This window comes from Halichoerus grypus, chromosome 3 (assembly GCF_964656455.1).
Source record: "Halichoerus grypus chromosome 3, mHalGry1.hap1.1, whole genome shotgun sequence".
Taxonomy (NCBI): Eukaryota; Metazoa; Chordata; class Mammalia; order Carnivora; family Phocidae; genus Halichoerus; species Halichoerus grypus.
Window position 1 is genome coordinate 180,175,423 of NC_135714.1, and position 13,457 is coordinate 180,188,879.

The 13,457-nt window shown below is 35.0% G+C and overlaps 1 protein-coding gene across 3 annotated transcripts in view; it reads right to left on the minus strand.

Moving 5' to 3' along the window:
- The window catches only part of WRN (WRN RecQ like helicase), a 153,726-nt gene that overhangs the window by 57,499 nt on the left and 82,770 nt on the right, over positions 1-13,457 (minus strand). For all 3 annotated transcript variants that reach the window (XM_078069648.1, XM_078069649.1, XM_078069646.1), the window contains exons 18-19: positions 10,129-10,316; positions 5,883-6,057 (exon numbers count right to left, since the gene is read on the minus strand). In XM_078069648.1, coding sequence (XP_077925774.1) covers positions 5,883-6,057; positions 10,129-10,316 — 363 coding nt within the window. The remainder of the gene's footprint in view (positions 1-5,882; positions 6,058-10,128; positions 10,317-13,457) is intronic.

The window sequence follows — 13,457 nt, forward strand, 5'->3', positions numbered from 1 at the left end:
TATCACCACTGCTATTCAACATAGTACTAGAAGTCCTAGCCACAGCAATCAGACAACAAATAGAAATAAAAGGCATCCAAATCAGCAAAGAAGAAGTCAAACTCTCTCTTTGCAGATGATATGATACTTTATGTGGAAAACCCAAAAGACTCCACCCCAAAACTACTAGAACTCATACAGGAATTCAGTAAAGTGGCAGGATATAAAATCAATGCACAGAAATCAGTTGCATTTCTATACACCAACAACAAGACAGAAGAAAGAGAAATTAAGGAGTCGATCCCATTTACAATTGCACCCAAACCCATAAGATACTTAGGAGTATATCTAACCAAAGAGGCAAAGAATCTGTACTCAGAAAACTATAAAATACTCATGAAAGAAACTGAGGAAGACACAAAGAAATGGAAAAACGTTCCATGCTCATGGATTGGAAGAACAAATATTGTAAAGATGTCAATGCTACCTAGAGCAATCTACACATTTAATGCAATCCCTATCAAAATACCATCCACTTTTTTCAAAGAAATGGAACAAATAATCCTAAAATTTGTATGGAACCAGAAAAGACCCCGAATAGCGAGAGGAACGTTGAAAAAGAAAAGCAAAGCTGGCGGCATCACAATTCCGCACTTCAAGCTCTATTACAAAGCTGTCATCATCAAGACACTATGGTACTGGCACAAAAACAGACACATAGATCAATGGAACAGAATAGAGAGCCCAGAAATGGACCCTCAACTCTATGGTCAACTAATCTTTGACAAAGCAGGAAAGATGTCCAGTGGAAAAAAGACAATCTCTTCAATAAATGGTGCTGGGAAAATTGGACAGCCACATGCAGTAGAATGAAACGACCATTTCCTTACACCACACACAAAAATAGACTCAAAATGGATGAAAGACCTAAATGTGAGACAGGAGTCCATCAAAATCCTTCAGGAGAACACAGGCAGCAACCTCTTCAACCTTACATCACCAAAGGCAAGGGAAGCAAGGGCAAAAATGAACTATTGGGACTTCATCAAGATAAAAACATTGGGGAGGGTATGTGCTATGGTGAGCACTGTGAATTGTATGAGACTATTGAATCACAGACCTGTGCCTCTGAAACAAATAATACATTATATGTTAAAAAAAAAAAAAAAGAAGAAGAAGAAGATAGCAGGAAGGAAAAATGAAGGGGGGAAAATCAGAGGGGGAGACGAACCATGAGAGACTATGGACTCTGAGAAACAAACTGAGGGTTCTAGAGGGGAGAGGGGTAGGGGGATAGGTTAGCCTGGTGATGGGTATTAGAGAGGGCACGTACTGAATGGAGCACTGGGTGTTATATGTAAACAATGAATCAAGGAACACTACATCAAAAACTAATGATGTAATGTATGGAAATTAACATAACATAATAAAATAAAATTTTAAAAAATTTTAAAAATTAAAAATAAATCTTTTCTCACACAATACCAATCCTACAAACTACACAGTCAATAAATGATTAAACAGGTATGACCAAAGGAAATGTAGCTGACCCTGTACTTTTTGAGTCAAATTATTAAATAATTATCTGCCAGTTAAAAATAAATAAATAAAAAGCTTTTGCACATCAAAGGAAACAGTCAACAGAACCAAAAGACGACCGACAGAATGGGAGAAGATATTTGCAAATGACGTATCAGATAAAGGGCTAGTATCCAAAATCTATAAAGAACTTATCAAACTCAAAACCCAAAGAACAAATAATCCAATCAAGAAATGGGCAGAAGACATGAACAGACATTTTTCCAAAGAAGACATCCAAATGGCCAACAGACACATGAAAAAGTGCTCAACATTGCTCGGCATCAGGGAAATCCAAATCAAAACCTCAATGAAATACCACCTCACACCAGTCAGAATGGCTAAAATTAACAAGTCAGGAAACAACAGATGTTGGCAGGGATGCGGAGAAAGGGGAACCCTCCTACATTGTCGGTGGGAATGCAAGCTGGTGCAGCCACTCTGGAAAACAGTATGGAGGTTCCTCAAAAAGTTGAAAATAGAGCTACCGTATGACCCAGCAATTGCACTACTGGGTATTTACCCCAAAGATACAAATGTAGTGATCTGAAGGGGTACGTGCACCCCAATGTTTATAGCAGCAATGTCCACAATTGCCAAACTATGGAAAGAGCCAAGATGTCCATCAACAGATGAATGGATAAAGAAGATGTGGTGTATATATATATATATATATATATATACACATATGTATATAATGGAATATTATGCAGCCATCAAAAAACCGAAATCTTGCCATTTGCAATAACGTGGATGGAACTAGAGGGTATTATGCTGAGCGAAATAAGTCAATCAGAGAAAGACATATATCATATGACCTCACTGATATGAGGAATCCTTAATCTCAGGAAACATACTGAGGGTTGCTGGAGTGGTAGGGGGTGGGAGGGATGGGGTGGCTGGGTGATAGACATTGGGGAGGGTATGTGCTATGGTGAGCACTGTGAATTGTGTAAGACTGATGAATTACAGACCTGTACCTCTGAAACAAATAATACATTATATGTTAAAAAGAGAAAAAAGACAGTAGGAAGGGAAAAATGAAGGAGGGGAATCGGAGGGGGAGACGAACCATGAGAGACTGAGGACTCTGAGAAACAAACTAAGGGTTCTAGAGGGGAGGTGGGTGGGGGGATGGGTTAGCCTGGTGATGGGTATTAAAGAGGGCACATATTGAACAGAGCACTGGGTGTTATACGCAAACAATGAATCATGGAACACCTCATCAAAAACTAATGATGTAATCTATAGTGATTAACATAACATAATAAAGTAAAATTTAAAAATAAATAAATAAAATCTTTAAAAAATAAATAAATAAAATCTTTAAAAAAACAACTTTGAATAAAACTAGGCCATTTTGCTATATTTGCAAGTGAATAAGCAACATAATTTTAAGGTTTTTAAAAATGTATTTGATTCCATTTTCTTCCAGCTTTATTGGGATATAATTGACATATAACACTGTGTAGGTTTAAGATGCATAATCTAATAATTTGATATCCATATACACTGTGAAACCATTACCAGAATAAAGTTACTTACCACATCCATTACTTCCCATGGTTACCATTTGTAAGTGTGTATGTATGTATGTATGTTTGTGTGTGTGTGTGTGTATGTGTGTGTGGTGAGAGCTTTAAAGATCTAATTTTCATCATATGATACTGGGTTGTTGTTTTTTTTTAAGATTTTATTTTTAAGTAATCTCTACACCCAACATGGGGCTCGGAATCCACAACCCCGAGATCAAGAGTCACATGCTTTACTGACTGAGCCAGCCAGGTACCTCTTTATGATACTGTTTTTAGATGACATCACCTTATTCTACAGACATGATGTTCAAAATATCATTATAAACTCTCAGATGAAATAAAGTATTTTATCAAATAATTTACTCATATCCTCATCCCAGAAAGAAAAGAATTCAAGACCTTAAAAAAGCAAATAAAATACAAAAGAACATGAAACTAAAAATCAGGACTAAAAGTAAGAATGAATGGTCACAGTCTAAAAAATGCAAATCTACATCTGAATATGGTTAGATTTGGTTAAGAATAATATGAAAAAAATTTTTTTCTAAAAGTATAAAATAGAAAATACTAAGATTCTAAGCATCAGTCAATTCAAGACATTAAGAACTAGGGAGGTGAGCTGGGGAGGTGAGCTCTACTTTTAGGCCCACACCAAAGTATAAATCAACTTCAGAAAAACAGGAGAATGAACATCTAGAATTCCATACATGTATGCATTCAGTAGGCACTCAATAAATATTCAATGGCAAGTAATCAATTCCAAGAGCACCAGACTATTCTATAGAGTTGAGGAAATGTATTTTCATCATCTTGGTAAGGTGTCAGAACTTTTGATGCAAATGTGAAGCTTCTGAATTATTTATTTTAATAGCAAAGAAGGAGTACATTGAAGCCAGTCGTCAGATACAACAGAACCCTGATGTTGCTAGGGTGACAGCATCAGTATTAATTTATTAATTTTCATAATGTGGATAAAACTTTTTGACATCCTGCCACAGAAAGGGATAATATAGTGGCACATATATACATATACCTTTCTAGATATTAGGTATAACTAGTGATCACTGTGAGGTTTTTAAAGCCATATTTCAAAGCATTAATGTTTCACTGAAGCTGAATGTAGGTAGCAAAACCATATGCATCCAACAAAGTCTCCTATCACAACATAACAGATAAAGTTTGCAATCTTTCATATCTGCAGATGTTTCTACCTAAATGAGTAATTAATAATAAATCGAGATGAAAGAAATCTTTGATTAATGGCTCAAACATCAATTAAGATTCAGTAAGCAACAGCCAATAAATTTTATCTGATAATTTTCAAACTCCTGAGATAATAGAATAAAACTATAAACATTTAAGAATTTAGGTAACTCTATTTTAAGCAGTTGTGATAGCTGTTCCTATCTTTGGAAAGATGAGGAAGAAAAAGAATAGATGCTTTCAGGCAAGTATGCATTACAGCATGACAGTGCATATGAACCATACTTGAGGTAGGTTGTTTGAACAATGTTGGTTTGAGGGTGGTTAACAACTACAGAGCTGGACAGAAGGGAAATGGAAGACCTACTGAGCAGAAAATGCAAAGCAGAAGTTAAGTTCATAATTTCTGAGGAGGCCTAGTCCACAGGCTTGCTGTAACAGACTTTGGATAGGATGTTGACAGTGTGAAGCTGTTGATTTAAACCTTCCAACATGGTCTGAATTTAATGCCTCCTAAATACTCTGCATGACACCCACTAAACTAGGATTCCAATCACTTCAGATTGGAATTATTACATGATTCCAATCGTTACAGGAATCTCAGCTGGAGCACTTCACAGTGACTTCACTGATACCCTTTCTTTCTTCAGTCTTTCTTCAAATCAATCCTGCTTAGGGCTGCTAATCTAATGTTTCTATAATACTATGCTCTTGCTCAAAAACACAAAGTAGTCTGTCATAATGGTTTTCAAACGCTATCCTGAGGAGCTCTGAGGATTACAGGATACCCCCAGGGACTGTCCTGGGAGACTGGAAGTCTCTTGGATCTCTTTCTCCCTCATGTCAACTTCAACAAGAATTATTCTACTTCGATTTATTTTACCTATTAGATAAAAATGAATTAAAAAATTAAATGAAAATTTAAATAAAAATTCTAAGCCTAACGTAGTCTAAAAAACTACAGGTACATCACATCAATCCCAGCCTGCCTCTTTGCAAGTTTTAAGGCCCTCCTCCATAACCTGGCCAACCAACCCATTCAACTTTTTTCCTGGGAGTCTCTAACAGTTCCTCCCTGCCTTTTCACCTATACTTTGTACCAATCCTACTCCACACTTCCTTTCTCTCCAACCATTCCAAACTATTCCCAATTTCCTAAACCCAGTATGCACTCTCATACCACTGTGTCTTTGCACATGCTAGTCCCTTTTCCTGGAATTCCATAACCAATCCCTTTTCCCTCATCACCTACTGGCCTCACATACTTGACAAAGTTCCATTTACTTGTTCAGACTCTACACTCAAATTGCTTCTTCCTGGATGGTTCATCACCATAACAGAAGCTACCTTAAGAGCTAGCATTCCTTCCTCTATGTACCTAAGCACTCTGTGCAGCCTGCTATTTGTACTCATCGGCAATAGTTTGCTCACATATCTGTCATCCACATTACACATTAATTCCCTTTATGAGAGAAACTTCTTTATACTCAACACAAACAAGGTAGTCGATAAAGATATGGCAAATAAATATCAGAGAAATATCTGTTTCCATGGGGAATAGAGAGCAATGATGATGGATCTTCACACCTGAATTTCGTCTCTCATGAAACTATGATGAACCTCTCTCCTTGATTTAACATCCAAGCCTGCATGGTATGTTCCACAAGCTAACTTCAGTTTCTCAAGTTCAGCTGTAACTTGTTCTGTCATTTTTCTGGAAGGACAATAGATGATAGTTGGACCTTCAAATTCCCAGGTGGAACTAAAAACAAACAAACAAACAAAAACACACACAAAAACAAAAGAACAAACATATAAATATATAGGCTTCAGTTTGAGTTTTCAAAACCAGTTTGAGTTTTATCTTATTTAATTTCCCCTTTCTTTTTAAAATTTTAATTTAATTTTAATTTACTTTTAAAAATTTTAATTAATTTTCCTTTTAGTAAAACACTAAAAAAAGAAAGTATATAGAAAACAATGATATATTTAACTACATAAAAATGTGGAAAGTCAAATGTGGAAATAAATTATATTAAATCCCAAACATCTTGGACTCATCTTTTGTTCAAATTAAAGTTAAAACCAGAGACAAGTTTAAGCAAAAGCCCTGATAGAAACAAGCTACTGGAAATGCAATTTCCATACTTTTAGAAATGCAAAGCACTAGATGATGAATTAGTCTTCATTTACATTAGAAAGATAAGTGAATATTTACATAGGAGAAGAGTCTTATTCTTTTTCATGATCAAAAAATTGAGTTTCTATGTATGTTTACTAAAAAAGCAGTAACTTTTCTGTACTATTAAAGATCATTTGTATAGTTTAAAGAAGTATTTACTAGTAATCTTGAGACTATTATAGAAAACATCTGTTTGAAAGTCTGTTTTAGAAACCTGTGCTTATTTATTAAAAATGCCAGGATGATTTCCATAGAACATTTATTTAATTCCTCAATAAATTCATTTACATAAATATATTCACTTACGTTGACTTAATCAATAATAAAAAATGTATTATTTTAGATTTTGGAAAAACTTTAATTTTTAATGCATATATTCTGATACAATTTCAACTTTAGGAATTTATTTTACAAATATACTTTCACATCTGCCAGAAGACACATATACACAAATATTCACAACAGAACTATAATAGTGAAAAATAAATTTTCATCATTATGTACATTCATACTATGAAATACTAAGCAAACAAAAAATTATTGTATCTAAAACCTTTAAGAAGGACTATGGCAAAAGTCACTGAAAACTTAAATAGAGGGGAAAAAATAGGCAGTAATTTGACTCCACAAGTTTTACTGAATAATCTACTCAAAGCAATTTTTTATAGTGACCAAATGGGCTTCGTAACAAAATGTCCCGGCAGATCAATTAAAGAAGTGAGAAAAAATGCTAAGTATTTTTAATACACAAAAACTATCATTTATTTTTTTTAAGATTTATTTATTTGAGAGAGAGAGAAAAAGAGAGGGAGCATGAGTGGGGGGAGGGGCAGAGGGAGAGAAGCTCAAGCAGACTCCCTGCTGAGCCTGGAAGCTGACAGAAGGCTGGACCCCACAACCCATGAGAACATGACCCGAGCCAAAACCAAGAGTCAGAGCTTAAACCGGCTGAGCCACCCAGGCGCGCCTCACAAAACTATCATCATTTTAAAAACATTTCTCAAAGAAGAAAAATTTGTTCACCAAAATGTGAATATCCTACATATTAGGGCCCTAATTTTTAAAAATCACATTACACAGAAAGATAGCAAAAACGCTTTTTCTTAATAATGATAAAAGTTTCAATTTATTGAAGATATAAGAATCCTAAATGTGTATGTACCAATTAACAGAACTTTAACACATGAAACAAAAACTGACAGAACTAAAGGGAGAAATAGATTTATCTATAATAATTGGAGATTTTAATATATATCTTAGCAAAGACGCTTTAAATCAAAGGAAATATTGCCTAAAATATGGATATACTCTGTAACTACTTCTGTATAAAGTTAACAACAAAACCTGGAAGTGCATATCTGCACAGTACAGTTAGAGAAAAGAAGCTCAGTGCCCAAACATCAACAGTGATAAATGAGGAACAGAACCAGAAGATCTAAGTACTCTTCAATTGACATGCATCTATAGTGTTCAAATTGATACTAAGACTGCGTATCAATTTTTACCTTAAAAAAAGGTAGAAAATACACAAATGTTTGAACTTACCAGAAAAATCAAGAGTAAAAATCCCTATTACAAAAGGATTCATTACTACACTGAGTGGTTTACTAAACATTGTTATTTCCTCACAACAATTTCCTGAAGGGAAAGAAATCTATCTTCATCTAACCACTAAATTAGATGGGTGATAGAGGCCTGTCTTTTCAATTTCAATGTATCATGAATATAGAAAACAAATTTGGTCAGAATTTAACAAACATGTTAGGTCAATGAATAGAAAAAAATGGCAGAATTAAATAAAGGGAAGAAATAGAAACAAAAGGCAACACTCTGAAGTCTTAATTACCCTCCATCTAATTATTGCTCATTAAGAGGAAAATTTCTATTTGCCTAAGATCTACAGGAAGCATCTGACTCGCAGTGGTTGGTTGCTACCATAACTCTTCTTGGAGGATTGAAAAATGGATGCAAAATCTTTCTTGCTTTGCTCTCAGAAGCATTGTCACACAAATATAAAAATATCAGATGGTCTGGGATGTTAGGCTAAGGAGTCTGGCTGCTAGTCCACAGGAAAGAGAGAGGCACCAGAGAGGAATGCCAAGCGTCAGGGATGTGCTTTCGGATGATGAATCTGAAAATTGTGTCTAGAATGCAAGGAGCACTGAGGAAGAGGGAGGTCTGTTAAGGGAGATGATAATAGTCTAGGCTAAGAGACCTCCACTAGTAGAATTAACATGAAACAGGGTGAGAAGAGAACACTTACAAAAGATAGCATAAAAGGACAATATAGTCAGAAAGATAAAATGTCACAACGTCACACACACACACACAGAAAGGTAAACAGTTTCAGAAAGGAGAAGGTTATTAGGGGAAGGCCATAGAGATTAAAATAATATGGAATGAAAAGGATCAAAGATTAGGGGAGTACATAATGATGTCACTGTTAAAAGACTCTAGTATAGAATAAACAGCCTTCTTCAAGAGAATGTTTTCCCTCTAGGACACAAGGGAAGTGAAGTACAATGAGTATTCACTTAGGAGAGATCACCAGAGCAGCATGAATATTAAATATACCCATTACTTTCTTGTTTTATTTTTTTTTTAAGATTTTGTTTTTAAGCAATCTCTACACCCAAACTCACAATCCCAAGATCAAGAGTCACATGCTCTACCGTCAGAGTCAACCAGGCACCCCCATTACGTTCTTGTTTTAATCTCAATATAGTACAATCGCGCCAATAGCAAATCCTACATTTAAATTCATCCTAAAGGACCCAAAGAGTCCTTCAGGAATATACTATTGATGTTATTTAAACTCTATTTGCCTAGACTTGTTTTGTGTTTGTGCTAGTAGGTCAAACATTATTTTCATGTATTCTGACTTAAAAACACATTTTATAACATGAAAGATAAGCTTTTCACCAAGGAGAGAGATCAGGGAAATAAGGCAAAGGAAAGCTTCTTAGCATACATATAAAATGCCTCCAAACAAAAGAAACAGGAAAAAGTACTAGTGACAGCTTCTTCTTCAGGAAAATGAAAATAATATGTAGCTTACTGAGCAGTTATAAGAATGAGTATAAAGCACCTAGGATAGTCCTTGGCACATAACAAGGGCTCAAAAATGTTTATTATTAAGATGACCTTTAAAATTCCCTAATACTCAATTAGTCATATAATTAGTGAACTAAAGAGAATTCAGATAAAAGACTCAGTCATTTCTATTGTTTATTTGTCAATTATTAAGACTGCAGGGGGTGTCTGGCTGGCTCAGTAGGTAGAGCACTAGACTCTTGATCTCAGGATTGTGAGTTCAAGCCCCACGTTGGGCATAAAGCTTACTTAAAAAAAAAAAAAGAAGAAAAGAGGGTGTATGTCCTGTTCAAGCAAAGATATGAAGTACAAAAATACCTGAACTATTTTCTGCCTTCAGAATTAAGCTATTTTCTCAGTCGCTCTCTTGATTATATAACATCACACTTGACTTGAACCAAAGCTAAGTAGAATGTGAAATATATTAAATATGCATTAGAAATAGTAAGTAAGTAAATAAATATATATATATATATACATACATAAATACATAAATAAAACAAGTTTTTAAAAAGAAGGAAATAGTTAACAAAAATTTATCAACCATGGCATCCTCACCTTGTCTTTTGGACAAGAAATTGGACAAGATCCTGATGGATGTTTCCTGTTTTTCGCCCAACTTCTAAATACAAGTTTGGTCGATCAAAACCAGTACAGGTAATCTGAGGATTCTTCAGGTTTAAGCAGCGTACAATGTCTTCCCGGATTGAAGAACTTGCAGTAGCAGTGACTGCAACAATTGGAACCTGAATGAAATGAAATTGATTTTTAAAAAAGGAGAGCGCTCATGAATTCCCAACATTTCTACTGCCTTCTTACAAACAGACTGGATGACAACTACAAGAGGAACAGTGTTAAAAATGCAACTTTAAAATTACTCTTTTTCAAAGAAGAAGAAAACTTCCTACGTCCCTGTTTCTCAGCCTTTGGAATACTTTTTTTTTTTTTTTTTTAGGGAGAAGGAGAGAGAACTTCAAGCAGGCTCCTCACCCAGCGTAGATCTGAGGCAGGGCTCCATCTTGAGACCCTAAGATCATGACCTCAGCCGAAATCAAGAGTCAGATGCTTAACCGACTGAGCCACACAAGCACCCCAGAATACATTTACTTTTTAAAAATCAGAAAGAGTTTAAATAAAACACTAAATCCATAAGATTTCTAAATACAATCTACCTACTTATTAGCTATCTAACTCTCCATTTACTATTTTTTATTTTTAACATTTATTATATTAATAATAGTGTTGATACAAATGAGGGATATGTTATGCCTTATTTTTTATTAATCTATAATTCACAAACTATAAACCCTTTCATTCACTGAAAATCTAACAATACAAAGCAGTAAGTCTTTTTTTATCTTCTATACTAAAGATATTGGTTTATGGCTTCTCTGATCTTGAAGCAAAGCTCTTAATGACCTGGATAACCTCTCTCCAGTTTACTAAGTTAAATCATGGCATCCTATATATAAGAATGCATAACACAAAACATCCATTATTAATTGATTCCTTGAGCAACCAAGTCATGTTCTATTTTCAGTCTAGCAAAGACTTCTTAACTGGATTAGCAGCCAAAACAGGAGACACGGCAGTTACTAGGAAAAACATGAATATGTAACCTTTCAGAAATTCTAAACTAGGATAATGACATACCTCCCATGAAACTCGATTCATTATTTTTGCTCCTGTTATCACAGGGAGTTATAATAAATTATGCTATTATCTTATATTCAGAAAAAAGGGACTAAGTCTTCAAGTTGTTCCTAAATCATTAGCTCTTCTATATTCAAGAATACAACTTTCTTAAAATACTTTTTGTGGTCTATTACAAATAAAATAAATGACATCCTCATAAAATAGCTCTTCAGATGCCCTGCACCTATCTCACAAATCAGTTTAAGCAATTATCTTCCATGTAAGTGAAAATTTAGGTGCAATTGTATGAAAAGCAATTACAGGATTTGAAAAACAAGATACAATTTACTAACAATATAAACTATCTTTACAATCAATATAGCTTTACTGAATTAAAAATTATCTCAAAGCTCATGTAAAAAAGTTAAGTCTGAAGTAGTTTTTTTAAATGGAAGAAAAAGGTATCAGAACCAATGTGACCAGGTAATTGGCATTTTTGCATTCTCTACCCTTAAATTCTGTGAAATTATTTAAAGTGTTAAGTATTATTTAAATATTTTAAATGAATTTATTTAAAAATTTTAATTTCATTATTTAAAAATGAAACTCCCAAATTAACTTCATTGATTTCTGGTTTTCAATCAGACTGTTCTCTGAATTTAGAGTGCCTACCTAACAACTTATAAATAGGCCAATTTATAGATAAGTTAGTTTATATAAACAAGCTTATCCATATATATACACATACATACACACACACACACATACACATGTATATATATACATATATACAAAGTTTAAATATTAGAAGCTCTTAGGACATGCACATTCTCACCCTCACAACAACAAAGCATTTTCATCATTTTAAGTGCTTCACTCAAACAATTTAATGCATCCTTGCTGTTTAACTGCATATGCAAAGAAAGACCGAAGTTTTCAGGATACAAAGAGTAAGAGGCTTTGGTTTGTTTTTCTTTTTTTATTTTATTATGTTATGTTAATCACCATACATTACATCATTAGTTTTTGACGTAGTGTTCCATGATTCATTGTTTGTGCGTAACACCCAGTGCTCCATTCAGTACATGCCCTCTTTAATATCCATCACCAGGCTAACCCATCCCCCCACCCCCCTCCCCTCTAGAACCCTCAGTTTGTTTCTCAGAGTCCATAGTCTCTCATGGTTCGTCTCCCCCTCTGAATTCCCCCCCTTCATTTTTCCCTTCTAAGCAGTATAATGTATGAGTGGATGGGCAATGTACTTATGAAAATAAAATAAGCATGAAACAGGATATCTCTTGAAGAAATTAATTTAAAGATCAGGCAAAACAGCAGCATGGTAGTGAAAAATAACTGGCTTAAAGTCGGATGCCTGAGTTCAAATCCTGCCTGTGTTGCTAACTAGGTGTGAGATTTTGAGCTGGTTATTTCACTCTCCAAACTCTGGTTTCCTCATCTATAAAGTGACAATGATAACAGCAATCTCATAAAGTCATTGTGAAGACCGAAAGACAACAGAACATGTAATATGCTGAACATGATGCATGGTACACAGTAAGCACTCAAAAAGTTTCAACTATTGGGGCACCTGGGTGGCTCAGTCAGTTAAGCGTGGGACTCCTGGTTTCAGCTCAGGTCATGATCTCAGTGTTGTGAGATGGAGCCCCCCCATCTGGCTCCTTGCCCAGGGTGGAATCAACTTCAGATTCTTTCACCCTCTCCCTTTGCCCCTCTCCACTCGCACACTCTCTCTCTCTCTCTCAAATATATAAAATCATTAAATTAAAAAAGTTTCAACTATTATTGATGTTGTTATCACAACAACTGAAAAGAATTCTATACAAGAATTCCAGAGCCAGGACGCCTGGGTGGCTCAGTTGGTTAAGCAACTGCCTTCGGCTCAGGTCATGATTCTGGAGTCCTGGGATCGAGTCCCACATTGGGCTCCCTGCTCAGCGGGGGGTCTGCTTCTCCCTCTGACCCTTCCCCTCTCATGCTCTCTGTCTCCCATTCTCTCTCTCAGATAAATAAATGAAATATTTAAAAAAAAAAAAAAAAAAAAGAATTCCAGAGCCATGGTCACGACTCCCAGATTTGCCACTGACTTCGGCAAGGGCTTCTCTTGGTCTTGGTTTTTTTCACTAAAATATGAGATGTAGAGGGCTACACAATGTTGGACTCTCTTCTAACTTAAAAATCCCCACCTTGCCACTAGAAACTCCCTAAGCCAATGACCTGCAAATGATGAAAAA